This window comes from Eriocheir sinensis, chromosome 46 (assembly GCF_024679095.1).
Source record: "Eriocheir sinensis breed Jianghai 21 chromosome 46, ASM2467909v1, whole genome shotgun sequence".
In the NCBI taxonomy this organism is placed as follows: Eukaryota; Metazoa; Arthropoda; class Malacostraca; order Decapoda; family Varunidae; genus Eriocheir; species Eriocheir sinensis.
The window spans coordinates 6,032,671-6,058,413 of NC_066554.1; the positions used below are offsets into that span (position 1 = coordinate 6,032,671).

General features: G+C 41.0%; 1 protein-coding gene across 2 annotated transcripts; it reads right to left on the reverse strand.

Moving 5' to 3' along the window:
* Positions 1–1,482: 1,482 nt before the first annotated feature.
* On the reverse strand, positions 1,483–25,238 carry LOC126981008 (myotubularin-related protein 9-like). Of its 2 annotated transcripts, XM_050831560.1 has the most exons (13): positions 25,091–25,238; positions 23,416–23,574; positions 22,941–23,103; positions 21,683–21,834; positions 20,989–21,114; positions 20,559–20,708; positions 11,743–11,769; positions 9,242–9,353; positions 8,995–9,116; positions 8,344–8,450; positions 7,569–7,798; positions 5,541–5,710; positions 1,483–5,285 (listed from the first exon to the last, which is right to left on the reverse strand). In XM_050831560.1, the coding sequence occupies exons 2-13, from the start codon at positions 23,560–23,562 to the stop codon at positions 5,082–5,084; spliced, it is 1,710 nt and encodes a 569-aa protein (XP_050687517.1). In that variant the 5' UTR covers positions 23,563–23,574; positions 25,091–25,238; the 3' UTR covers positions 1,483–5,081. The 2 variants fall into 2 exon arrangements, with proteins under 2 accessions (XP_050687517.1, XP_050687518.1); XM_050831561.1 differs by lacking the exon at positions 11,743–11,769.
* Positions 25,239–25,743: the final 505 nt, after the last annotated feature.

The window sequence follows — 25,743 nt, forward strand, 5'->3', positions numbered from 1 at the left end:
AAAACCAATGTTTCGCAGCACTCTCCTCCCACTCTTTCTATTTTGCATCTTCTTTTCAGAACATTTTTTTCTAATTACTCTTAGAGACAATTTATTCTCAGCAACGTCCCACCCAACAGGAATAATTATATCTCAAAGTTGGATGCCACAAAATGCTTAACTTCTGACCTTGCTATTATTTCTCAATGGAGCAAAAGAAACTTGGTGTTCTTCAATACTTCAAAAGCTCAATTTCTTTACCTGACAACTCAATGCAACCTTCCAAACCTAACCCCTATTCTTAGATAGCACTCGCCTGTCCCCTTCTTCCCTAAACATTCTCAGCCTATCCTTAACTCAATCTGTACTGAAAACTTCATAGCATTGTCTAAATCACCTTCCTCAAGTTATGCATTCTATATTGCCTCCACAAATCCTTTTCACCCCACTTACGCTAACCGCATAAAAGGGCCTTGTCCCCTCCTGGATGGGTCATCCTGGACCAATGCTCCCCACGTCTTCTCCCTTTTTGTGATTATTTTTAATTTCTCTTCAAATAATTCAGTGATGGCCTCTTGGTACACTTACCCACATCCAGTAACTTGCATTCTTTTGCATTGCAATTCATCTCCCATGCTTGGATCCATTACAAAATCCTGACTAAATCTTATTACAGCATTTTACAATCCTCCTCAACTTCTAATTTCCTTATGATCTTGGCATTGTCTGAAAGCAGGCTCCTATAATGTTGATTCCTTCCATCATATAATTTACGTTGATCAGGAACAGAGCTCCACATATTACTTCCCTCCACCCTAACATTGTCCCCATATGCTGGCCTAAGAAGGCTTTTATCCACTCCAGAGGGCTCCCCTCAGGTCCTACTATGTATTCCAACTTCCACATCAGTCACTTGTGGCATGAAGACCCTTGTCAAAGATTTCTCCAGATCAAGGTACACAAAACCCACCCAACTGCCTTTCCCCTGTAGTGTCAATCCCTCTTGTGACACACGTAGGTGTGCTTGGCATGGTGCTCAACCAACAACCAAGGAGTTTCAACTTGAGTCCCATTGAAAACAATAAAAATTGAAGATTTAAATAGATGTACTATAGGCCAACCACCGAGTTGTTGCAAAAATTATGTAATCCAATTCATCCGCGTGAACATGCATTTCCATGGTGCAGTGGTTCATGTGCCTAGCTATGAATCTGCAGGCCCAAGTTCGAATCCCGTCCTGGGCAGTCAGCGTGCAGCTCAACTAACTTCATCTTCCCTTGCCGGCTGGTCAGTTAATGGGTACCTGGAGAAACCTGGGGAAGGTAATCAGTGGTAACCTGAAAGTTACACTGACCCCATGACCCAGGAAGATGGGTTCTTAGCCACCACAGGCTCAAAGGGGCAAGCAAAGTGATGGAAATGAGCACCACCACCATGCACAACCATAGTGGATGCCCCCTACTTTACCTTACCACATGAGCATAGGATAATGAAATTATAATGTGGAGGGTAGATGCACATGTGTCTGATCCTTTATATGTATAACTAGGAATATTAGTTAGTGCACCAATATTTTCTACAATGTCTTTAAAACAAAAACATTTCTTAAATATACAGTTTATAACAACATATAAAAAAAAAAAAATTGGCAAGACATAATCTCTTAAATTCTAATACAACATAAAATACAAACATTTATTTTTCTTGACCATTTACCCATGACAGCATGTACATGGTCTAACTTAGCCTGTGTATGACAAGTAAGTAAAGTCGTCAAGAACCAGCCGTGGCTCTTGATCTGCACGGAGCCATGACACAGTTACAAGTGGACACGACTAAAGTACAAAATATATCTGAGGAACAAAATAATGTCATAGTTGATATATTATTATATATTAATTTTCAGCTTTTCTATGAAAGCTGAATTTTTATTCACTTTGTATTAAGAAATGGTTATGTAAGGTGGGTGAACTCAGGGGGCCGGCAACACACCGACCCTCTACAGTCTACACGGACTCATCATTAAGTGATGACTAGAACTGAGCATCTCTTCATAAAAACCCTCAAAACCTACACAGCACAGACTACAGCTGTTCCAGTGTACATCATGTCCCTTCAACAGTTAAAACTCTCAATATACAAACATTAACACTTGCCCAGGAATGCATACCACACAGGTAAGATCTGCTCAACTCCCTATATGAGAGTTGGGTTACTTTAGACTTACATTTATCACTAATTAATATTTGTCTAATATATCTATCTATACAGCACAAGGCATGCCGACATGAAACAGGTGTGGCATCAAGGCATAAGTAGTACAGGAATGAGTAACTCGAGGGAAGTTTGGTGACCGAGTGGAAAAGTCATAAAATTCAACCTGAATATAAACAATGGGTTGTCATACTTTAAAATTAGCAGTTCTTTTAACAAACCTTTGCTTACCAAATAGTGCTATATAAAACCTAAGTGTGGTGAGGGATTGAAGAAAAATCACAGCTTTTAATCGCATGCACTTCCCTAGTTCTCCGCAGTTTCACAGGTAATCGCTGCAGACTCTCATGTGTCAGTGTACTAGGAAAGGAGCCCAGCTGTCAAATGTTACTTCTAACAGTTCTGTATCTCCATTTCAAAATTTATTTTCTCGAGTCCTAGACATGTGCAGCTGTCAACCTCGTCTTTCACATATTTAAACTGTATTGATGGTAGTGCTGATTTCTTTCAGCTATGCCTAATCTCCTTTTAATGCTGCTGTTTTTTTCTGTATACATGTGCACAAACAATGAACAAACAGAGAAGTCTAGAGTATAACCATTATGTTGAGTTATTTGGTTACTACTCCCTTCCCCTTGCAGTGAAATGCGAAGTAGGTAAATTCATACTGTATACACAGCAGGCTTTACTCATCCTATGGATCTACCATTTTCAGATTATACTCACTATTTACAATATTAACACTGCACCCAATATTCCACTTATTTTCAACTTCATGCAGTAAAGAAGTGTATCATCAAGGAAGATAATGAAGTCAAAGAACTCAAACTCAAGACTTTTGTATTAAGTGATCTGTTTGTTTTGCTGATTACATATCAGAACCCCAACTATTACAAAATATAAAACTGAATGATTATTAATACAATAAGAAAGGAATGTACTGTTTAGACCTTATTCAATAAAACTGATTATCATGCAGCTAATGCAGATGCCAATCATACATGGTAAGTTTGTAGTGCAGCTGACTTGCCTGATGGACAAGCCTCCCATAACTCACTGTGAGGGAGGTACCTCTTTGGCCAACTGGTTAAGGAGTGGCTCTCCCGTCTCGCTGGTCATGGGTTCAGTCCCCGGCGCCGGCAAAACCTTTCCTTGTCTGGATTAATTTCTTGGCGTTTCGTTACACACAGAGGTCATGTGGGAGTGTAGTAAAGAGAAAATTCTGGCGTTTCAAGTTTTCCCAAAAGCAAGGCGGGAAAACTGCAATGCTTTTCTTAATCTGTGGTGCTGCAAGACTTCTTTACCAACAATATCCTCTCTGCTGATCCAGGACATTTTTAGCAGATTTATGTTTCACCGATTTGTAATAACCATGTAATTACTTCTCCCATTATGTATTTCATCCATTGTCTGCCCCTGCAGTAATTCCACTTACAATTTAATATAAAACATGATACAAAAATCATTAATTAAAATCACAACACATGAGAAACCCTCAGCCTTCTAGAAACTATTTGGAGGATTCACTAGAAATGTACATCTAGACACAAAATTGTACAAATTCAAGGTTTCAAACACACTTTAAAGGTAGACTCCTTTAACACAGTGATACATACCAGCATGTTCTAACTATTCCCAACACTGATATGCTGCACTGACTTTATTAGGCTTGTGGAAGTACACCATGCCCTTACTTGTGCTTAAAAATCATGCTCAAGGAAGTAAAGAGCTCAACATACACTTACTCTGTGATATGAAACAAAGCTGTGTTGGTTATTCTATGTTGATGTATATTATATTTTTCTCTCGAGGACACAGCTCACTTTATGAACAAGTATACCTTATATTATTCTTATATTATCCTGTCTATTCCTGTAGCCAGCACTTGAGGCTTCGTCCAAGGAGTGGCCATGGAGGAAGTGTTAGTTTATCTTGTTCATACACTTATCCCTTGTGCAATGTGGTCTCCCTTCCTCCCTCCTCTCCTCTGCAGTATTCTAACACACTGTAACAGCCTGATTTCCCACTGTAAAGGTCTTACTTAACCCAGTCAACCACCAATAAAAAAATGTGCAATTATATTAACACAAGTATAGTGGAAATCAATGTTGCTGTGGTGAGAATTTACTGGTGCAAGGTTTGAAGACTTTGTGTGTGGTGTGGTGTGTGTGTGTGTGTCTACTAGAGTACAAACCAATTCATGGCAACTCAAAACATACCTGTCACATACAATCTGCTGTCTTTCCTATCACTCCCCTCACATGCTAGACTGCCACTGGGAAAAGTATTACATTTCTACTACGAAGTGAGGAGGGTGAAACTGTGTCAATAATTTACACTTATACAAAGTATGATTAAGTATTGAGTACTTAAGAGGCCAAATTTTGCTCAAGTTAGCTGGCAACGTATTCCTTTTAAGTAACAAGGCAGAGTATTTTTAGCTGATGCTTGCCATAGATGCCCCAACCGTTCCCGACACTTCTACTCAAGAAGTGAAAGGGAAACCAGATAGAGACTAGAATGTTCACAACGTTTTATGAACAAAATATTGATACAACTTTGAATAAAATATTTTTATATAAGTAGTTAAAATTCATAACAAAATATTAAATTCAAACAATAACAGCAGTGAGAAGGAAATAAATAATGATTTGAACTGTATTCATGGACACAACTTCTGACCCCTATAGTATAACTTCACTTATGGGTTCACTGTATAATGACTAGGGCAATATGAAAATTAAATATAAATATAATTATTGTATTCATTGTAAAGTGTAGTGGAGAAAAGAGAGCTACATAAATACAGTAAAAGGAAACACCATGAGGTTTTGCCTGACAAACACATGAATGCTTTCAAGGACAACCAGCCCTGCCAAGGCCTCCCTCTAGACCACCTCCACCTCTGTTGAGGGAGACAATATACCAACCTCCAGAGCCTCCCTCTCCAGGTCCTGCAGCTGCCGCCTCAGACGAGCCACCTTGGACCTGAGGGCAGCATCACGTTCCCTTATGTCCTTCACCACCAGCCACGCAGCCTCCTGCGGCCCCTGGTCCACCACCCAGCGCAGGTACACGCCACCCCACAGTTGCTGCAAGAGGAAAACATGACAAAAACAACACTTCAATTGTCACCCTTGCTCCCATCATTATTATAACTGTGAGTCAGATTAATGTCAACAAAGCATGTTATTATATGGAGAGAAGCTGCCTGTACAGCTTAGTAACAATCACCAACGTCAGACTACGCAGCTGAAGCTTGATTTATGTATGCAGGATGACAAAACTGTAAATAGGGACTGGGAGATATATCAATTGTTTTCTCTAAGTATTTAATCTCTCCTTACCAGACTCATTGGAGCCACTGAAGGCCATATTACTCGCTGGTTTGGCTCATACATGGGATTCAGGTACTTGGGAAGAACCTCGTGGCGATTGATGTACGACCACAGGCTGGCAGTTCTCTCAGGAGCCCTCATTGCTCTTCTCTCTCCTTCATTGTTGCCTAAGAATGTGCCTGCATGGGAGGAAAATAAAGTCTGCTTAGATCTCCAGTGGTTAAGTACATAAAATAAGGCTCAGGAGCTTGGGGCCTCACAAAATATATAGAGAGAAAGCTAAGAAGTGCACAACATGGAATAAAGACAAAAACACTGGATATAAAGTGGAGAGACAGGTAGCGAGCATCATGGATTAGGAAACGGACAGAGGTTGAAGATATTTTAATGACCCATGAGAATAATAAATTGACTTAGGCAGGTCATATCATGCAAAGAACTGATAACAATTAGACAACCAAAGTAATAGAGTGGCAACCCAGAAATTGTGACATTCCGCCAGACAGAGGACAAGGTAGAAAGATGAAATTAGAGCATTGGACAGAGCAGGATGGAGCACACTGACATCAGACTGAGAGAGGTGGATGATAATGGGGAAGGCCTGTGCCCTGTTGTGGACCAGTGGTGGGCACCGCTAACCGAAAAGTTAGTTTTGCTAACTGGTAATCCACTAACTAAAAAGTTAGCTTTGCTTACCTTAAACCGCTAAAATGATATAGAAATTAGTGGAAATTAACCATTAACTTTTTTTACGGATTTAACTTTAGTTTAGTATTTTGGCTCTAAAACCCCATCTGTCTGTTAATGATGGTCTCCGTGGATTGCCACATGACACATTGGAAGTGCAAGACATTGGCATTCATCATATCTCTTGATTTAAGGACACAGTACTTCTCCAGGTGGGGCCACGGGTTCTGGAACTTTTGGGACTCCTGGCCGTCAGCTTGAGTGTCCGCCTCACCCACAGATGCTGCCAGCTCCCTAACAGGGTCAGCATCCTCAGGGGGAACAAAAACGTCCTCACTCGGGTCACCTTCCATGATGTCAATAATGATAAACAAGGCGACAATAATGAATGCAACTACACGGTGACAACGTCGCAGCTGAACAACAACAAGAAGAGAAAGAAGTCTCCAGGTTATCCTAAATCCGTATAGTTTACCCAAGATTTCCCGCAAATTTACGCATTTGTTTACTTTTTTCCATAACTGACACTTTAATTTTATCATTTCTTGTCAGTTGAAAAATATTGAATTCTTGTTATTAAATCCCGAGTTCAAAGAGTTGGAAATGGAAGATGCATTACCCTATAATACCAAAAAGTTTCCCTAATAACTGTCCAATTACCCTATTTTAAGGGGTGATTTACTCGAAAGTGGAAGCCCTGGAATTATTGCGCCATGTGACTCAACTGGTGCTGTGTCTGTGCACAACGGACAAGACCAAACCTGTATGATTTTTTAGTGGACTTTAGTTAGCGGAGGAGGAACTACACTTAGTGGAAGCTGACTGATCGGCTAACTGTTTTCAAAGTTAGCGAAAATGCTAATCAGCTAACGAAAAGGTTAGCTTCGCTAATTAGCAGTTTGCGAATTAGCGGAACCGTGCCCACCACTGCTGTAAACTAGTAATGGCAGATGATGATGATGATAGGAACAACCAGTCCTCCATGATTTCACTCTCCCATGCCACCTGGCACATCCTCCTCACAAGTTTCAATGCCCTCTCTCCACTCCACTCAATCATTTCACCACACACTTCACCCACTCCAGGTGATTGGTTATTCTTCAGTTTGTCTAGAGCCCTTGTCACCTTCTCCAATGGGAGGCCTTCCTGCCTTCTTGACCTCACTCACAAGTTCAAAACTGCTCCTAATCCAATCATAAGAGCATTCACCCTGTTCACATGTTCATTCATAAGTCTCTCAAAATATCCATCCTATCATACTCTCCAATACTCTTCATTTGTAATCAGTATGCAATTATCATCTTTTACACTGTCAAAGTTATAGTTCCTAAAAAGGAAAACATAACTTACCAAACTGTGATGAGTATGAATGCTCAAACAGCATGACAAGGAAGTTTTCAGCAAATTCAAAGCTGCAGCTGAACTGTGAGTGTATCTGGTAGACACAATCAAGGAAGAGAAGGAAGGTCGGGGAGTTGACTTTAGAGCGCTGGGCACTGGGCGTGTAGCAGGAGCGGGCGTGGCGCGTGGCGAAGGGGTGGCCTCCTTGGATCCACTCACGCTCTATCAGCGCCTCAAAGCTGGGATAAAATATACATATATACTATTTACAATGTTTTTTTAATTAGGTTACATTAATCAGGTTAATTTCTCCAATGTCAAGATCTTCATTGTTGAGGGCTGCATATCTGTTTCAGAGGCTGACTGCCATTGGGTTCTCTTCAGTAAATTCATAAGTTTACAAGGGGCTTTATTACCTGGGGAAACCAGGGGAAGGTAAACTGTGGTAACCCGGATGTCACACTGGCCCTGTGTCCCGGGGCAATGGGCTCCCTCCCACCACAGGCTCAAGGGCCAATGTTACGGAGATGAGCACCGAGGCCACGCGCTGCTACAGCCTATGCCCCCAACTTTACCTTACTTTACCTTCATTACCAAGCTTTTTTCTCTCTCATCTCAGGATCAGCTTAATTTTGCATCTATCTATTCAAAGGTGTGTTCTGTGGAGATGTTTCATGGTATAGAAAAGAGGATTGGCATCAACTCTATGCAAGATGCTCTTATAATACTATCATAACACTTAGCTTCTAGGCCAAGATACAAAACCTTTGCTAGGTAGACTCACCCTCTGACGGTCCGACAGTCAGGATTAAGGATGATTTGTGCCAGCGACGTAACTTGTAGGGTGGAATCTAATCCTTCTGTGTCATGGACCAGGACTGAAGCTCCATCCTAAGAAAAAAAAACATTACAAAATTATCAACCACATTGCATCATACAAATAAAAGAACTAAAATGAGGATGTATTGATACTACAAAAAACAGCCTTATTTCACCGCAACACAGCGCAGTAGTTGGGCTTCATTACCACCTGAAACAGCCACAGTCTGTGCTCAACATGGAATGCGGCACCACTGGCAAACTTGTGTGTGGTGGAAATGAGCTACCCGAAAGGGATGTCTGCCGATGATATTGTTTAGCTTACACTTCAAACACCCAAATCATCTACTCTGAACTTAACCCGGTAGCAGCAACAAGCCAAATTTGTGGCTTTACCGTATAGCAGCGACGGGCCAAATTTGTGCCATGATATAAACACCCCAAAATAGATGATACATAATATGATCACAAATGCTTTGATATATATTATGAAATGGTTTGTGTGAGGGGTGATTTTTACTCATTTTTCTCGCTTAGAGGGACCATGAAAAAGCATGATCCCCACTGCTACCAGGTTAATCAGTAACAAGAAGGCACTGTGTTCCCCCCGGCCTACCTGGTCCAGGCACTGTGCCACAAGACATGAACAGTTCAGTGTTTCCTTGATGTTGTTCATCCAGTTGCTGCTCTCAAGGCGACTCAGCCACTTGTCAGTCCCGGAGTTTGTGTCATTCACACCTAAAAAAGAAAATTATCAACCCAATCCAAGTAAGCATTTTTCTTAACATTATGAATATTCAAGAAATTCAAGGAAATTTTTCATCTGATAATCCAGATGCAGCACAAGGAGAACTCCTCCATACCATCCATCAGCTTGGTGAGGGAGTCCAGCAGCACGTGGTGGCGGTCGATGGGCTTGTGGACGCGGCGCCAGTTGGGGTAGTGCACCTCCGGCTCATAGCCTCCGCCTCGTAGCTGTCAAACACAACAACAATATGCACTAAGCCAAGCCTCGTGTACTGGTTCATCCAGCCCTAAGCTGACTAGCCATGGCCTAGTTTGTCTGTCATAACAGCCTGCTGCATCATGTTCTAGGACTGAACCAGTAGGGAACAAGGCACAGTGAAAACTAAAACCTTATGACTCTTAGTTTCAGATTATAGACATGTCTGAGCACATTTAAGTACTTTTAGACTACATGAAAAATCATGCTATAGTATTGTAAATATACTTGAATATCATAATAAAGTATGACCAAATCATTCTATGCTAAAAAACTTGCACAGGAATATCACAAAATATAATCTATAATAGTAGTAATAAGTTAGAGATTAACACTCTTGTGGCTTTTCTACAATCCAATCTATTAACATTTCACTGTTTTACACTTGCAATAATGAAGGGACATTACTTGAAAAAACAGCGCAATAAAACTGAGCAAATATTAAATATTTAAATTCATACTACCTTTGGAAGTTAAATGGCTTGAGGACTTCTAATTAATTAAACAATTTGCACAAGACCATGATGCCAAACACCACTGGTAGAGAAATTCACCAATATCTTTATAATGTGGATAGTTAACAACTTGAAACATTGTGCAAGCCTTTCATTCCAAATGATGGCATTAGGGATGTTTACAAATATCTCAGTATGAAGTAGAATTTGTTTTAGAACTACTCTTTACAGCTGTACATTTATCTTTCCAGCAATGATACCATTACTTCATTTGTTTTGTTAGAGCAATTACAAGCCACTTCTAGACAGCCAAGCAAACCTGAATAAATGTGCATCCAGCTGTTGTGCATAACTGACCTTTTTAACATTTAAAGCAGGTGGTCTAAATCTATCTGGTCAAGAAATTGTAATAAATAATTATATAATTTATTTTAGTCAGTTTTTCATTTTGTGCAAAGCTGTCCATTTTGGCTGATATGTATCATAAAGTATAATGACCAGCTTCTGTCTGACCTGCAGCAGACTGCCACAAGAGTGTTAAGACATGAAGCACCTTGTTAGTAACAGGCAGGAAAGATTGAGGATACAATAAGCTTTTGTAGGCTAACTTGATACTCAACATTTAAAAACATGAAGGAAATATAATGAGAATAAATTTTCCAGACATATCTACTATTTGTTTATTTATGTGTTGTGAAATAAATCTAATGTTCATTATGTGATATGCAATATTGATGGCATTAGAACCAGGGTGTATAATCCTACAAATGGAAGCTTTGATTGTATTTGCTCTCTCTCTCTCTCTCTCTCTCTCTCTCTGTGATTTGATAAATCTTATTTGCATTATTTCTCTACCTAGATATTATTAACACAAACTATTATTTAAGAATATTATCTAAGAGGAATTGGAAGAAATATGTAATGTAATACTACTGCATTTGTTGTTTTGACTATATTTTCTAATGTATTATAATCCTCAGATCTCTGGAGGAATGAAGGCATGATGAAAAGTGAGTAGCCTGCCCAGTGTTGCAACTAACTTGCCTCACAGTCAGTTGTAAGGATCTTGAAGTGTCTTCACTTACCTGTGATAATTTACAACCAAACAAAATCATGCTATATACAGTTTCTAAAAACAATTATACTTACAGTGATGTTTATAATAAAGAAAGCAATGAATCATTTAATTATATACAAGAAGAGCCACATCTATGATACTTATGTACAACAGACATGAAGTTCAATGTACTAACGTGAATTTACAATTCAATAAATTTACAATGAACATACATTAAAAGTTGCTTAAGGTTGATACGTATTTTCAGTAGAAGCTTATATAAGGCATACAGGCTTAAATTAAATGCAAGCAAACTTTTCTTGAATTTATCAAAGTATAGAAAAGAAACATCTGAAACAAAATGTACACTCACTTCTGTACTTTCTGGAGAAAATAATAAAAAAGGCAAGATTGAATCAAATCTCAATGTATGGATCTGGCAGCTTTTTCCCTCCAGGAACTACCCTTGAGAAGTTTGCCACAGCCGACTGACCCAATGAACTAAAAGTCAAGTCAATATGTGACTGAACAAAAGCAATTTAAACTTACTGTAACACAGCAATTTTTCATTGTTGAACTGGTTGACCTAAATCATATTTTTGTCCTAAGGACTGTAAGAACAATGTGGTGCTTTAATTTCAGAAATTTGCCTTTTACAACATGAAACATGATTATATTGCTTCTTTCTAAAAATATATTTTTGTCACCTGTCACCTGTACTCATGCTTCTTCAGAGTCTTCCTTAGTGTTCAGGTGGAGAGTACAGAAAGGTTTGTGTACATTTCATCAAGAGGTCACAGCATGCAGATAACATGGACAACATGTATTTACTAAAACAGTTTCCTATACCTGAACTTTTGCTGACTGCGCAAGATTCTGTGTATAAAAAGAATTAACTGTGAAAGCAATCTGTGCAAAACTATGGTTATTAGAACATTACAAATTTAGGTATACTTAGTGCCACTAATCATATTTACCAAACCTTAACTTTAAGCAAGTCAGTGTTGTACTGAATTGTGAAAAGAAACATGCCTGAAACTGGCTGCTCATCACACATTACTGTGAAAAATATAAAGAATCAAAATACAACATAATCTTAAACACAATATAATACAAAATCAACTGTGATTTTAGATTATTTTTGGTAATCAGCTTTAATGCTTGAATGAAACTAGAAAAAATCATGAATGTGCCACAAGTTATGGATACCTAATGATACGTACTGAGATACCTCAGGAGTTACTAACAATATCAATACACTTAAAGAAACTCCCTGTTCATTTCTACTTCAACACTTCATCTACAATGCCGACACTCGTGCAATACTCTGTTCATAAGCCACCATAAGTATAAGTAAACAATGTGGTTTCAAAACACATAATGAATGCCACACCTTTTAACATTCATAACACATCAGGATATTTCCACTGAACTCTAACACATTATCTAAACAAGAAATATTGTTATAACCAGAAGTTCAACTGAAGGTAATACTGGCAAGACAACTGATCCCCTACACAACTTTATACTTTCATGAAATCAACATGGGGATTTTCGCTTTACCATAGTAAGTAGCTTTTCAGCCCTAATGTACCATATTAGGGGAACCCGGCAGTCCCCATGTACGCTTCCACATACATTACCTTAATAGTGCAACATGGCTGCAAGGATCTTTCCTTTATGTAGAGCAACACCTACTAGCTAACCAACCTAAAACTCACGAATGAAAAATTCAAGTCAACTCTATTAGCTATCAGTGTCAAGCATTGCAATCACTCATTTAACAGGGGCATATGCCAGGGCACATTGCCATATCTGCCCTATGACACCTCCCCCAGGGGTCCCTGCAAGCAAGTTTCCCGACAAATGCATCACAATGACTCTGACCCATAACTCTGCCTTATATCCAGTTCATACAAATGCTGAAAAGTGTTTGGGCGATGACGCAGCCCTGGCTCACTCTTGCATTCACAGGGAAGAAGCAGGATATGCCCCCACACAATGCACAGCACTCTCACTCCCACAGTACAGACCAGTCACCTGACCAACAATCTTTGAAGGAGTACCCAGAGCTGCATGAGATTATTCTGTATCTCAAAATGCATTAAATCAAGCACCTTCTTGAGACTGACAGGCTGCAAGCACCCCATGCCATGCCAAAATGCAGCACATGATATGCTGGGATATGATCAGTTGTTGACTTACTAGGCATGGATCCAAACTGCTCAGGTCTCTACTTCTTCAGCCACTGGCTGTAAACCCACAGGAGCAAAAAAAATGGGCAAGCACCTTGTCTGGGACACTTAGCAGTGTAATACTGCTGCAGCTTTTACAGTTCTGACAGTAAAGAAGACCTAATTCTAAGCATTTTCTTGTATCATGACAATATATATTGCATTTTCCTTTTAATTCTGTACAGCATATTTTTGAAGAAAGGTCAAACAAACAAGTTAAAAAAAAAAAAAAATTCTAAAGGACAAAGAGAAGTGGTGACAGCAAGGCGCCATTACTAGTGCACAACTCCTGTCAGTCTATATCAGTCAATCAATGGGGGCACACGATGGGGGGCACGTTGCCTCGCCCACCCTACGACACCAAGTCCAGGGGTCCCTCCAGATAAATCTCCATGCAGGCCCCCTCCTCATCCTGAGTACCTCCTGGAAGGATCTACCAACCTGCTCAAGCCACGACCTCTGGGTAACGTGCCACATGCCTGTACAGCCAGAGCTGGCGTTGACTGACAATGCAGGTAATATATGTCAAATCAGTCTCGCGGAGTAGTCGCCAGTTTGACACAATGTCATTCCAATGATACCCCATGATTCTGCGTAGACACTCATTACCAAAGGCATCAATCTGCCTCCCCACGTCCCTACTTAGTGTTCATGTCTCACAGGCATGCAGTGAGACAGGGAGCACAAGGGACTTGAATATCCGGATCTTTGTCCTTCTGCACAGGTATCGAAAACCCCATATACTTGTGCTGAGTGAGTTCATAACACCGTGGGCCAAGCCAATCCACCATAAGACTTCCTGGCAAAACTCACCGTTGTTCTGAACTACACTACCAAGATACGTGAAACATTCTGAGATCTCAATATCCTCGCCACACGCATGAACAGACTGTACTGTTTCATCTAGTAAGTCTCCAAACACCTGTACCTTGGTATTGGCCCAGGAGACCTGCAGTCCCAAAGGATTCACCTCCTTGTGCAGTGCCTTGAGAGCCATCACCAAAACCTCTAGTGACTCTGCCAGGATTACTGCATCATCAGCAAAAATAAGGTCAGCGACCCTAGTATTGCCAATGGATATTCCACAATGACTCTGCCTAGTACCCAGTCCATATAAGTGTTGAAAAGCGATGGGGCAAGGACACAGCCCTGCCTCACTCCTGCATTTAAGGGAAAGAAGCTGGACAAGCCCCCCCCACACTTCACAGCACTCTCAGTCCCAGAGTACAGGCCAGTCAGCAAACCAACAGTCCTTGCAGGAATCCCACAGAGTCACAGGAAATCCCAAGAGTGCCTCACAATGCACTGAGTCAAACGCCTTCTTGAGATTGAGACTTCAGCATCCCCTGTCAAAACTCATATCGGCGCTCCACCAGTGCATGAAGCGCTAAGATACAGTCAGTTATTGACTTACCAGACACAAACCCAGACTGTTCAGGTCTCTGCAATTTCAGCAGTTGACTGCAAATTTGCATCAGAATTATAGGTGGACAAGCACCTTGCCTGGCAGTCAATAGGTCTGTATTAAGATAAAGAACCTAGGTAATCACTCTAGACACTTGAGGAAGCTGAAAATATTGTTCAATATTTTCAATTCAATTAATTTAAGAGATAACATGGCTTCCAAAAGAAGAAAATGTGATTGGAGTTACTTGTGTATAAGCAGAACCACTTAGTTATTCAATTTCCCCGCACCATTATGTATTTTGTATGAATCCATGCAGCATTTTCTATTTTATGGAAGTGTGCATTAGAAGTCTATTCTAATGCAGTCACTGGTCCTGCCCCAGACCATGTGTGTGACTCTTTCTTTTCCCTTTGGGCATAGGCTATACATTTCTCTCTGCTTTAACTTATCCAAAAAGATGTGCAAACTGCCATAACATGATAATCAAGAACAATCCTTAATCCAAATCTGTGTCATTTCAGTCCCCACACTTTTTTCCTTGGCCAGTACAATCCTCCAATTAGTGGCCCCCGATATTATGGGTTTTGGATCAAACAGACCAGACCAATCATACAGTGCAATGAGTGGCATTATTTTTCATTGAGAAAAAGTTCCCCTCAACTTCCTTAATGAGGGCAAATGTTGATTGTGTTGAGCCTTTTGAAGCTGATATTAAAAGGTTATTTAATTTAGTCTACATAATTTTTAATCAGTATTCCAGAACTATTATTTGCAATACAAAACATCAAAACAATGTAATTATACATGATGCTATTAATAATAAATTACATTTAAAAATGATGAGTGATTGAAACATGTTCTTGCAGTTTGAATATTTTGTGTGCGTGCGTGCGTGCCTGTGTGTGTGCGAGTGTGCATGCATGCATGAGCGCATGCGTGTGCACAAAATCATGGAACCGACTTCTCCTTCACTAGGCTTAATGCTGCTCATGTTCCTTCAGTTCCATTACTTTGTGTGCATGCAAGCATGCATACATTATACATACAACTTTAAAAAGTAAAAGAAGAAGAAGAAGAAGAAGAAGAAGAAGAAGAAGAAGAAGAAGAAGAAGAGGAAGAAGAGAAAGAAGAAAAAAAAAGATAAGAAAAAGAAGGTGAAGAAGAAGAAGAAGAAAAAAAGAAGATGAAGAAGGGTGGTCTGATCAAGGTTCTTTCTGTCGAGCACCAAATAAGGACAGAAAACCTGCAAGAACTGGCCAGAGCAAGGCAAGGCAAGGCATGGCCTCACACCCCTCACCACAGCACACACCACTGCAAGGCCGTAGTTTCGCTAGGAGAGTACAGCAATCTCCTTCTCAAAGGAGAACAGCGAATGCAGAGTGGATGAGGATGAACCAAATGCCTGTATGAGCATTGCAGACAGAAGTGAACACTGAGGAAATGACAGAGTGAAGGACATTTACAGGGTCCACCCATGGGAAGCACACACTTATAGAATGAGGAATCCACAGAAGCCACCCAGAGAAAATTCTAATTGACAAAATAAATTCTAATATCTAATTACTTTACCAGATTGATCGAGTTAGTAATTATGGCAAAACTGTGTTGTGGAGTGGCTGTTCTTCTCACATTTCAGGTGACAATCTGTCAAAACTCTTCAATTGCAATTACTATTAATGCCGTTCTATTATTGGTTCTATTATTTGTATGCTTGTGAGAATGTGTGCAGCTCTGAAGAGCTCTTCAAGAGCTTTAGAGGCAGGTACCAAGTGAATGTTAGTTTTTTTTAATATAATTATTCTTTTTTTTTTAAATACTAAAGCATGGAATGGCACACACTCACCGGAAATGATGGAACTGAAAGAATATACTTTGTTTGCTTTGGTCACTCTGCAGTTACCACTAAACACAGTGCAACAGATGGAGTCAGGAGGTATACAAATACTATGGCAAGTTTAAAAGTGTCATGCTGACACACCTAAGACAAAGATGTGCAGAGCACTTTCACTGCTTCATAACTTCATGTGATTGCTAACAGGTTTTAAACTCACACAAGTTCCACCTCTTTGTCACAAAATCCTTGTTTAATAAACAGTATATAGATAGAAAAAAAATATTTGCCACTTTCTATTGCACTGGTTCTGAGTAATGTTGGGTAGACCACAGTTACCAATCAGTTGTGTTTGGTGCCAAATTCACCTTTTTCTGGCCCAAAATACCCTGTCAGGCCACAGCAATTGTTATTGGCTGATAGCCATGGGAGATGTAATTCTAGCTCTAGTAAAACCATCTTGCCCAGACCATTTTGGCGTTGGTTCCTGAGGGTAATTCCCTACCTGCTACGCTGCAACAACAATGTCTCCAATTATCGAATTAGAGTCTAGGTGCAAAGTAGTCTCTCTCTCTCTCTCTCTCTCTCTCTCTCTCTCTGCTTATAAGAAAACCATACATTCTGTCTAAAGTTATTAATAAGTTTCAATTTTATACATTCCATAGAATTAAAGGAAGGAAGAACTTTAGAATAAGTGGATCAGCTTTCAAATGTGTAGCGAATGAGAGCGCAGGGCAACGGGAAGAGTGACAGCCAGTACAGCTTCCATCCTGGCATGTGACCTTGAGGGACCTGGGGTCAAATCATCAGCACACTGACAACGTTTGAAAACAAAGTTGTCAAGTGCTGTGGTATTTATACTAAATCAATGATATTATCCTAAATCATCAATCAATCAACGGGGGCATCCGCCGGGGGGGGGCACGTCACCTCGCCCACCCTACGACGCCAGGTCCGGGGATCCCTCCTTCTACATTCAGGCCCCCTTCCCATCCTGAGTTCCTCCTGGTAGGATCTATCGACTTGCTCAAATCACGAACTCCGTGGGCACCCCCTTGGCCTCCTCCTCCTGCTCCTGCCGCGTGCCCGTATAGCCGGAATTGGCATTGACTGACAATGCAGGTACTATATGTCGAATCAGTCTCACGGAGTAGTCACCGGTTTGACACAGTCATTCCAGCGATATCCCATGATTCTGCGTAGACATTTATTACCAAAGGCATCAATCCGCCTCTCCAAGTCCCCATTTAGTGTCCATATAATCTTAACACTGAGACCCTTGGACTGAGAGTGCTGTGAAGTGGGAAGGTGTTTCCGGCTTCTTCACTGTTATTACAGGAGTGAGGCAGGGGTGCGTCCTTGCTCAATCACTTTTTAACACTTGCATGGACTGGGTATTAGACAAATTTGCTGATCAAAGATGTTGCAGAGCATCTGTTGGCAACATCATGGTAACTGATCTTGTTTTTGCTGATCATGCTGTACTCCTTGCGGAATTGCTGGAGGTCCTGGTGATGGCTCTCAAAGTGCTGCATGAGGAGGCGAAGCCTCTAGGACTGAAAGTCTCCTAAGCCAACACCAAGGTCCAGTTGTTTGGAGCCTTGCTGGATGACACAGTTCAGTCTGTCCATGCATGTGATGAGGATGTCAAGGTCACCAAAAGCTTCACATACCTTGGTAGCATAGTGCATAACAATGGTGGGTCTCACCAGAAATTCACTCAACAAATTGACCTGGCCCACAGCATTATGGACTCACTCAATACAAGTATATGGCATTTTCGATATCTATGCAGGTGGACAAAGATTCAAATTTTAAGTTACTTCTGCTCCCTGTCTTTCTGTATAGCTGTGAGACGTGGACACAGAATAGTGACTTAGAGAAGCCTGTCAATGCCTTTTGTACCAAGTGCCTTCGCAGGATCATGGGGTATCGCTAGAATGACTTCATGTTGAACCAGTGACTACTCCGTGACACTGAACCGAGGCTTGCTACCAACTTACTCCATGAACGCCAAATTCGACTATATGGGCATATGGCGCGCCTCCCAGACGTTGATCCTGCTCACAGGGTTGTTTCTGTACGAGACAACCCTGAGAGGAGGAGACCAAGGGGATGCCCACGTAACTCATGGATGGGCCAAGTCAGCCAATCCTGCCGGGAAGGACTTGGGATGGACAGGGCAGCTGCGTGGGAGCTTGCCTGGGAGGACCACCAGGAGTATAGGCAGCGAGTGAGTGAAGCGATGCGTCTCCGGGCGTATGCTCCCCATTAGTTAGTTAACACTATATAACCTTATTGGATTATTAAATCATTAATTATATTCATTTAGAGGTAGTAAATGTAGTTCATATATGAGAAGAAGAGCTAGGTGTTGGGACTGTGGCAGAGCGGCGGGGCGGGGCTGACCCACGGCAGCCAACGCCAAAACGGTCTGGGCAAGATGGTTTTACTATAGTTTTCACTTTGTGTCACCACTTATCCACTGTTGGTATTATCTATGATAATTTATGTAACCAGGAATGGCTTCAAAACAAACATTTATTGAACAGCAACTGTAATTCATGAAATGTCCACCGGACAACACACACGGCATCAGTACTGCACTGGCTGTGCATGGCCATGAGCTGCAAAGCTTTAGAGCTTTGCATTAATGTACGTATAAATGTAATACGATAGGACTGATGCTGATAAGCACTGCTTGTCTAAATATAATCACAATTAAAAGAGAATGGTAATACACAGAAGCTGCCAGCCAGCTCTTAGAAAATGATATAGTGCTGACATACTGGACTAGGTGTGATGCTGAAGATCAAAGTGAGGAAATGTTGTGCCTCACCATGAGCTGAAAAGCCCCAAAGCTTTGCTTCAGTATTAATTGCCATACGATAGAACTGGCGCCGGACAAGGACTGTTTGTGTCTTGTGCAACTAAGAGGATGATGAGACACATAAATGGCTGGCCTGCTCCTTGTAATCAAAATAGCACCAGCAAGCCAGGCTTGGTCCAGCACTGCCATTTTCCTCTGGAAAACTGCTCTTTCCTCTAGTGTAATTGTTATTTTATATATTCAATGTAATAAGCTTTCGGCATCAGCAGACCCAATGATTCCCATAAAGTGAGGGTTTACCAAGTTTTCTTAAAACTCAGCGTGTTATTACTAGGCGTGAGTCTTATGTAGATGGTTGTTAGCTTTACCAGAATATCATCCATGTTAACATGCATAAGCACTAGGAGTCAAAACCAAATTCAGACCAAATCATGCAGGAATGGATGTCTGAATATAATTTCATCTATACTGAGAACTTGGGGAAGCATTATGTATATCCAAATATGGAGTAAACATTCAGGATTTTCATCCTACAAGAAAATAATGTAGACATGAAGGCCATTATGTATTCATAGTAACTTTTCATAAAGTATCTTGTACAGAATAAATTATTCTTTTTCAATGTCTAACAAATTTGACTGAATTTCTCATTAAATCCAAAATTCCTAAATCACTTCAGCAATATTCCGGACTCTAGAAAAAAACGTCCAAGTGAATCAAGAATGAGTTCCGGGGGGTAGCATGAGCCAAGAATAAATGGCACCACCATAAAAATTGCCTGCACCATGACGGGCTTGGGCCGACCACCAGGCCCCTGAAGAAAGCCTACCAGCGCTATAGGCGGACACGTAAAAAAAAAAAAAAAAAAAAAAAAAAAGATGTCCCGCAGGCCACTGCCTGTTTTAGGGAATGCCTCTGGTCACTGTCCACAGGAACACATCTACAAAGCTCAGTCCAGAGAGTCAATTAAGATAATTGAGATCTCAAGTTTATTTATATTTGCTTGCAAGGTAAGACAACCAGCGATGAATGATAAATCAAAGATCATATTTTCCAACTTCTCCTTAAAGTACCGCTGCATCTTAAGCTGCAAAGTTAAAAAGACACATAAAATGGGACCAAAAACATAAGCTTTATGACAACCTTGAATGATGTTCAAACATGTACAAAACATGATGATGCCATATCCATAACAACATGCTCAGAAATATACTCCACCTACTTATAAAATAAAATCAGTGCATCAACCTTTAAAAAAAATGTATCTCAAAGCATTAAAACATGCTTCATTAAATGAAAATAATAATTCCAAACCAAAACCTTTGCACAATGGTAGTCTGGATGATGCTAATAAGTTCATACCTTTGCCGACTGTGCCAGGTTCTGTGTGCGGGTGTCAATGATGTAGCCGCGCTTCTCCCGGGCCAGCACGCTGTTCAGGAGCCGCTCGTCCTCCTTGCACCGCTTACCATTGGCTGTGATGAGCGGCTGACCGCTTCTCAGGAGGACAGCCTGGAAGGGTTGGTTGTGAACACCGCCACAGAATATCGCTATCACCACCACCTTAAAACCCAATTCCCATAACAGGAAATATGGGGATACAAATTCATGGAATACAGTAATTATGGCAAGATCAGACAAGACTGCCCAGTAAAATGTCACAATGTAGGTGCTGACCACATCATCATCACTGACATCTGTTACCCCATTAGAATTCTTGGGTCAAAAAGTGACTTTCAATTTAAGAATTAAAAAAATGTGAAGTGTTTCCCCAGCAATGTTCACTTCTTACCGATCCTTCGTGGCGGTAGGCCAGGACAGGGAATCGACCTGCCTGGCGGAAGTTGGCAATGGCTACAAGGTCACTGTCTTCAATATTCTTTGGGACAACAACAGCATTTGGGTACGAAGGACACACCTAAAACAGAACAATACATTAACATGCATTAGAAAACTTAAGAGTATCATAAAGCAATTTAACACCTAGACTTTACATTCTCGTCACTTAAATGAATAAAAATAAATTTGGGGAGGCAGTGGCTGAGTGGTCAGTGTGCAGCCACAGCGCCTAGGATGCAGGTTCACGTCTTGCTCACCACTATAAACAAGCTGGCAATTTTTCAGTCATTGACGAGTAGCCTGAAGACCACTTATCAATCCAAGCTCTAGATTCTTTCTAAAAAAGAAGGATAAAAAATGAGCTCTGGGGGGGCAGCATGAGACAAGCAAGATGGCACCACTATATGCTTCATAATGGCCTGGGGCCAACCACCAGGCCCCACCAATAAATGATACTGGAGCAACAGGGGAAACATGATAAAAATAATTAATAAATAAAATGAATGAGTAAAAACCCAGATTACAATGAAAAAAAAATCTGAAATATTCAGATATAGCTACTGGAATCTCAATAGCATATCTCTCTTCAGTACATGTGAATTTATGTGCTTAGGACTGGGAAATGTTACACTTCAGTGGCTCCTTGCCTTATAATCCTTGTTAACATAAGATATCCTCCAGTCATCACCAGGCTGGATGAGGCGTGAGAACTCAGACTCCGGCAGGAAGGTGGTCCAGCCGTCCTCGAGGACAGTGTACATGGCTCGGTAGAAGAATGGATACTTGAATGTGGGATCGTCTGAAAGATATGCAAAGGATCACTAACTTTTCATCTTAGGACACAGAAGCCTCTCCACTGTATCTCAAAGAAAGCCAGGGTACTGATGGTAATGAGGCTCATGAATGCCAATATCAATGGATAAATACAATGAATGGCAAGTGAAAAAAGAACTGGTATTAACAAAAATTAGCAGATACCTAACTGGATGAGGTGGTGATGGATTTTCCTTCTGAACAAAATGATCATGCTATAATGCAGACTACGAGGTGGGGAACAGACTCCACTTTCTCAGTGTCCACGACAAAAAATAAATTAGTGCAATCCATTTTTTAATTTCAATCATAGTAAGGTTCAGCACATTTAGTTTCAGATGTTCGATCAATATTAAGTATTCATTTGTGTTTCCCTGTGTGTCATGCTGGGGGACAAGATGGGACGTGGCACCAGAGATACAGGAGGCCGAGGCAGGGGACTGATCCCTCCAACTTCTCTTGCTCTTCAGCCTCCTGAGAATGATCAAAGACCTATGAAACCCTGCCTCACTGACGATGATGATAATGAAGTACTTTAAAGTACTACTATCATTTTTTGGGATTACAGCATATGTCATGAGGAAAGAAATTTATCCGTCTGCATCTCTTCATAGTTTGTTACAAAAAGAAATCCTTTTTGCTGTACTACTTTGAATAACTTTAACCCGGTAGCAGCGACGGGCCAAATTTGTGGCTTTACCGTGAAGCAGCGACGGGCCAAATTTGTGCCATGATATAAACCCCAAAAAATAGATGATGCATAAATGGATCACAAATGCTTTGATATATATTACTATGAAATGGTTTGCGTGAGTGATTTTTTCTCATTTTTCTCGCTTAGAGGGACCATTAAAAAACATAGTCCCCGCTGCTACCAGGTTAAATTTTAGGGGTGAATTCAGAATGCCCTAAACTGAGCCCAATATTACAAGTAAGCTCTGGGTAAGCTATTCTATTGTACATTTGTGCACTATAGATTGTTAATTCTGCCTTTGAATCTGAAGATTATTACCTTGGGTGAAAACTTCATCGACTTATATGACAAACCAATTCGTGTGAAAGGAGGAGCATTTTGTGATGTATTATACGTACCCACACGAATCAGATCTTCCAGTGTGTCTGCAACTTTGGCGAAGTGGTCAGCTCCAATGACATCAAGCTGCAGAATCCGCAGGTCCTTACATTTGAGCCACAGTGTTCCTCCCGTCATGCCCTGCTGCCTCCTCTCAATTGCGTCTATATTGCTGTGTAGTAACTAAAGGAGAGTTGACAAGTGATAAATAGTACTACAGAAGTATAGACATACCTTTACATAAATTTGAGCATTTTTTGTAAATGATTCTTAGAAAATTTTAAAATGTCATAGCTCTTATTTATCCCATCAAACAAGAGTATTCAGTTTGTACTCATAGCAGACCATTATTTTTCCTTATTGTTATCTGGGTACCCTTTACAAGAATGGATTTTGCTATCTAGTCTTGTAACAATTTTTTTATATCTACAAATCACTTTAACCAAATTCAAAACATTCTGCATGCAGTTCAACACATCTTCCAAGAGTACTGACCCAGAGCTCCTCTGGCTCCTCCCCGTGAGCTGAGACGATGAGGTGGTGACCTGTGATGCAGAGCGTTCCGTCCAGCATCCCATGGTGGGGCCGGTGCAGCATCACTCGGTCACACCGAGAGATGCGAATCAACTCAGCAAACTCCATCTTCAATAAAAACTAAAAGAAACAGAGTTAGGTTTCCAGATGGTGCAAAACTGATGAACCAATTTGGCTAACTTGATTTCTTCTGAAAACTAAAGAAGATCCACTTGGGATTCCAGGTAAAAAAAAAAAGATAAAATTCTAGTGTTTGCACATACTTCCTCTTCTTCCCCCAAACACTAGAATAATACCAAAGTTTGTTAGAGGCACATTAGAGAAACTGCAATAACACGGTGAAAAATCTTGAAATGTTCACCAGTGTGCTGGGGATGGAACCTGGAACTTCTGAGTACAAGTGCAAGGTTCAATCCCTGGCACTTAGCGATGTAGATTTTAAGATTTATCACTGCGTTGTTGCCATTTCTCTATAGCATATAAACATTGTATGTACCATCATGGGTTGATTAAAAGGCTAGGTTAAGATTCGTTTTAGGTCTGTGCCAGTATCTCATTACCTACCTTATGAAACATCTCTATCTCTTCGTATGTCTTTTCTGCAAACCTTCAACAGTCATGGAAACGCTTTGAAAATCCAATTCAAGGACTTTTTTTTACTCTTGAAAATAGGGGATAATGTTTACGAAAGCGTGTCGCCTCCTGTGGCGGCGGGCACGGCAACGCTGCGGCCGGTTACGCGAAATACCTCCTCGCTAAAATAAGTCACATATACATGTGGGGGGGGGTCCAGGGCGGACTATGCCCCCCCTGGTTAGAAGGGGGGGTCAAGGGGGGCGCAGCCCCCCCGTTAGTAGGTCGTAAAGTTCGGTTGGAGTAGTTTAAATATGCTCCCCGACCCTAAACCCTCTGCGAGTTATTTTACGGCTTGCTGGCCGAAGCCGCCGCCAGAGGAGGCGACGCACTTTCGTAAACATTATCCCCTATTTTCAGGAGTAAAAAAAAAGTCCTTGAATTGGATTTTCAAAGCATTTCCATGACTGTTGAAGGTTTGTAGAAAAGATATATGAAGAGATACTGATGTTTCATAAAGTAGATTATGAGATACTGGCACGGACCTAAAACGAATCTTTACCAAAGGCTATTATCCCTGACCATATGAAATGAATTCCCAATGTACCATTTAGCCTATGGCTTATTGGATTTTGTTCTGTTGTTTGATGAGCCTGGATAGGCTGGCGCATTGGTTGGTGAGACCTTTCGGTTCGTTTGCCTGACGGTTTACTCTAGCATGGCTCATAGGAAAGGTCAGCCAGGTAAGAAATGGGACGCAGCAAACCCAGAAATCAATGAAACGTACGAATTTTAAACCCACCCAGTCACCTTGCCATGAAACAACCCACACAACAGACACAAGATACCAAAGGCTGATATATGGTGCTAGGGCTCAAAATAAATGTCCCTAGGCCTAAAAAACACAAAATTACCCCAAAGCCTTAAAAACCTAACCCCGCTCTTCACCCCCCTCCTCCTCCTCTCCCTATGCAACAAACTACCCTCCTCGGTGTCCTAAGGTCGCTAAGAAGGTGTAGTTATCGTCGTGACTAATAAAAGGGCGTAAATAAGGGTATCTCACGGGCAGTAGGTGTATGTGCGTCCGTCCCTGCCAGCTGCCGCTCGCCCCGCCCCTCGCCGCGTGTTGTGGCCCGGGCCGAGTGGCGCACGCGGCGGGGGGTTCGAAATGGTGCCAATAGCAGTGTTATTATCTCTCATACCTGGGCACTTCTGCACCTCGGTCCGGACCTCCGCTCCTCCACACCTGCGGACCGCCGAACGAGGTGCGGAAGCCCGGAAGTGCAGAAAGTTTTCAAAGGTGCGGAAGTAACAGGTGCGGACAGGCGAAATTTTGGGTCCAGACTTCCGCACCTGCGATTTTCAAGGATAAAAAAACGAAGACTACAAACAGTCCGCGGCATTACTTTCGCGCGTTTTGGCGGGCTTTGTGCTACCAGCTGGTGTTTGTGAGGGGCAACATGCACCTCCTGGGCTACAAGGAGGTACAGCAGCAGCACAAGAAGGAGGAGAAGGAAGAGGAGGAGGAGGACTTGTAGACTCCAAAGTGAGCTTATGATTTAAACTGATTTGTCATTTGTAAACTGTGAAGACTGAAGACAGTTTTTATGTTAACTGATTTGATGATTATTTGAAGTTAAATATATATACATATATATATATATATATATATATATATATATATATATATATATATATATATATATATATATATAT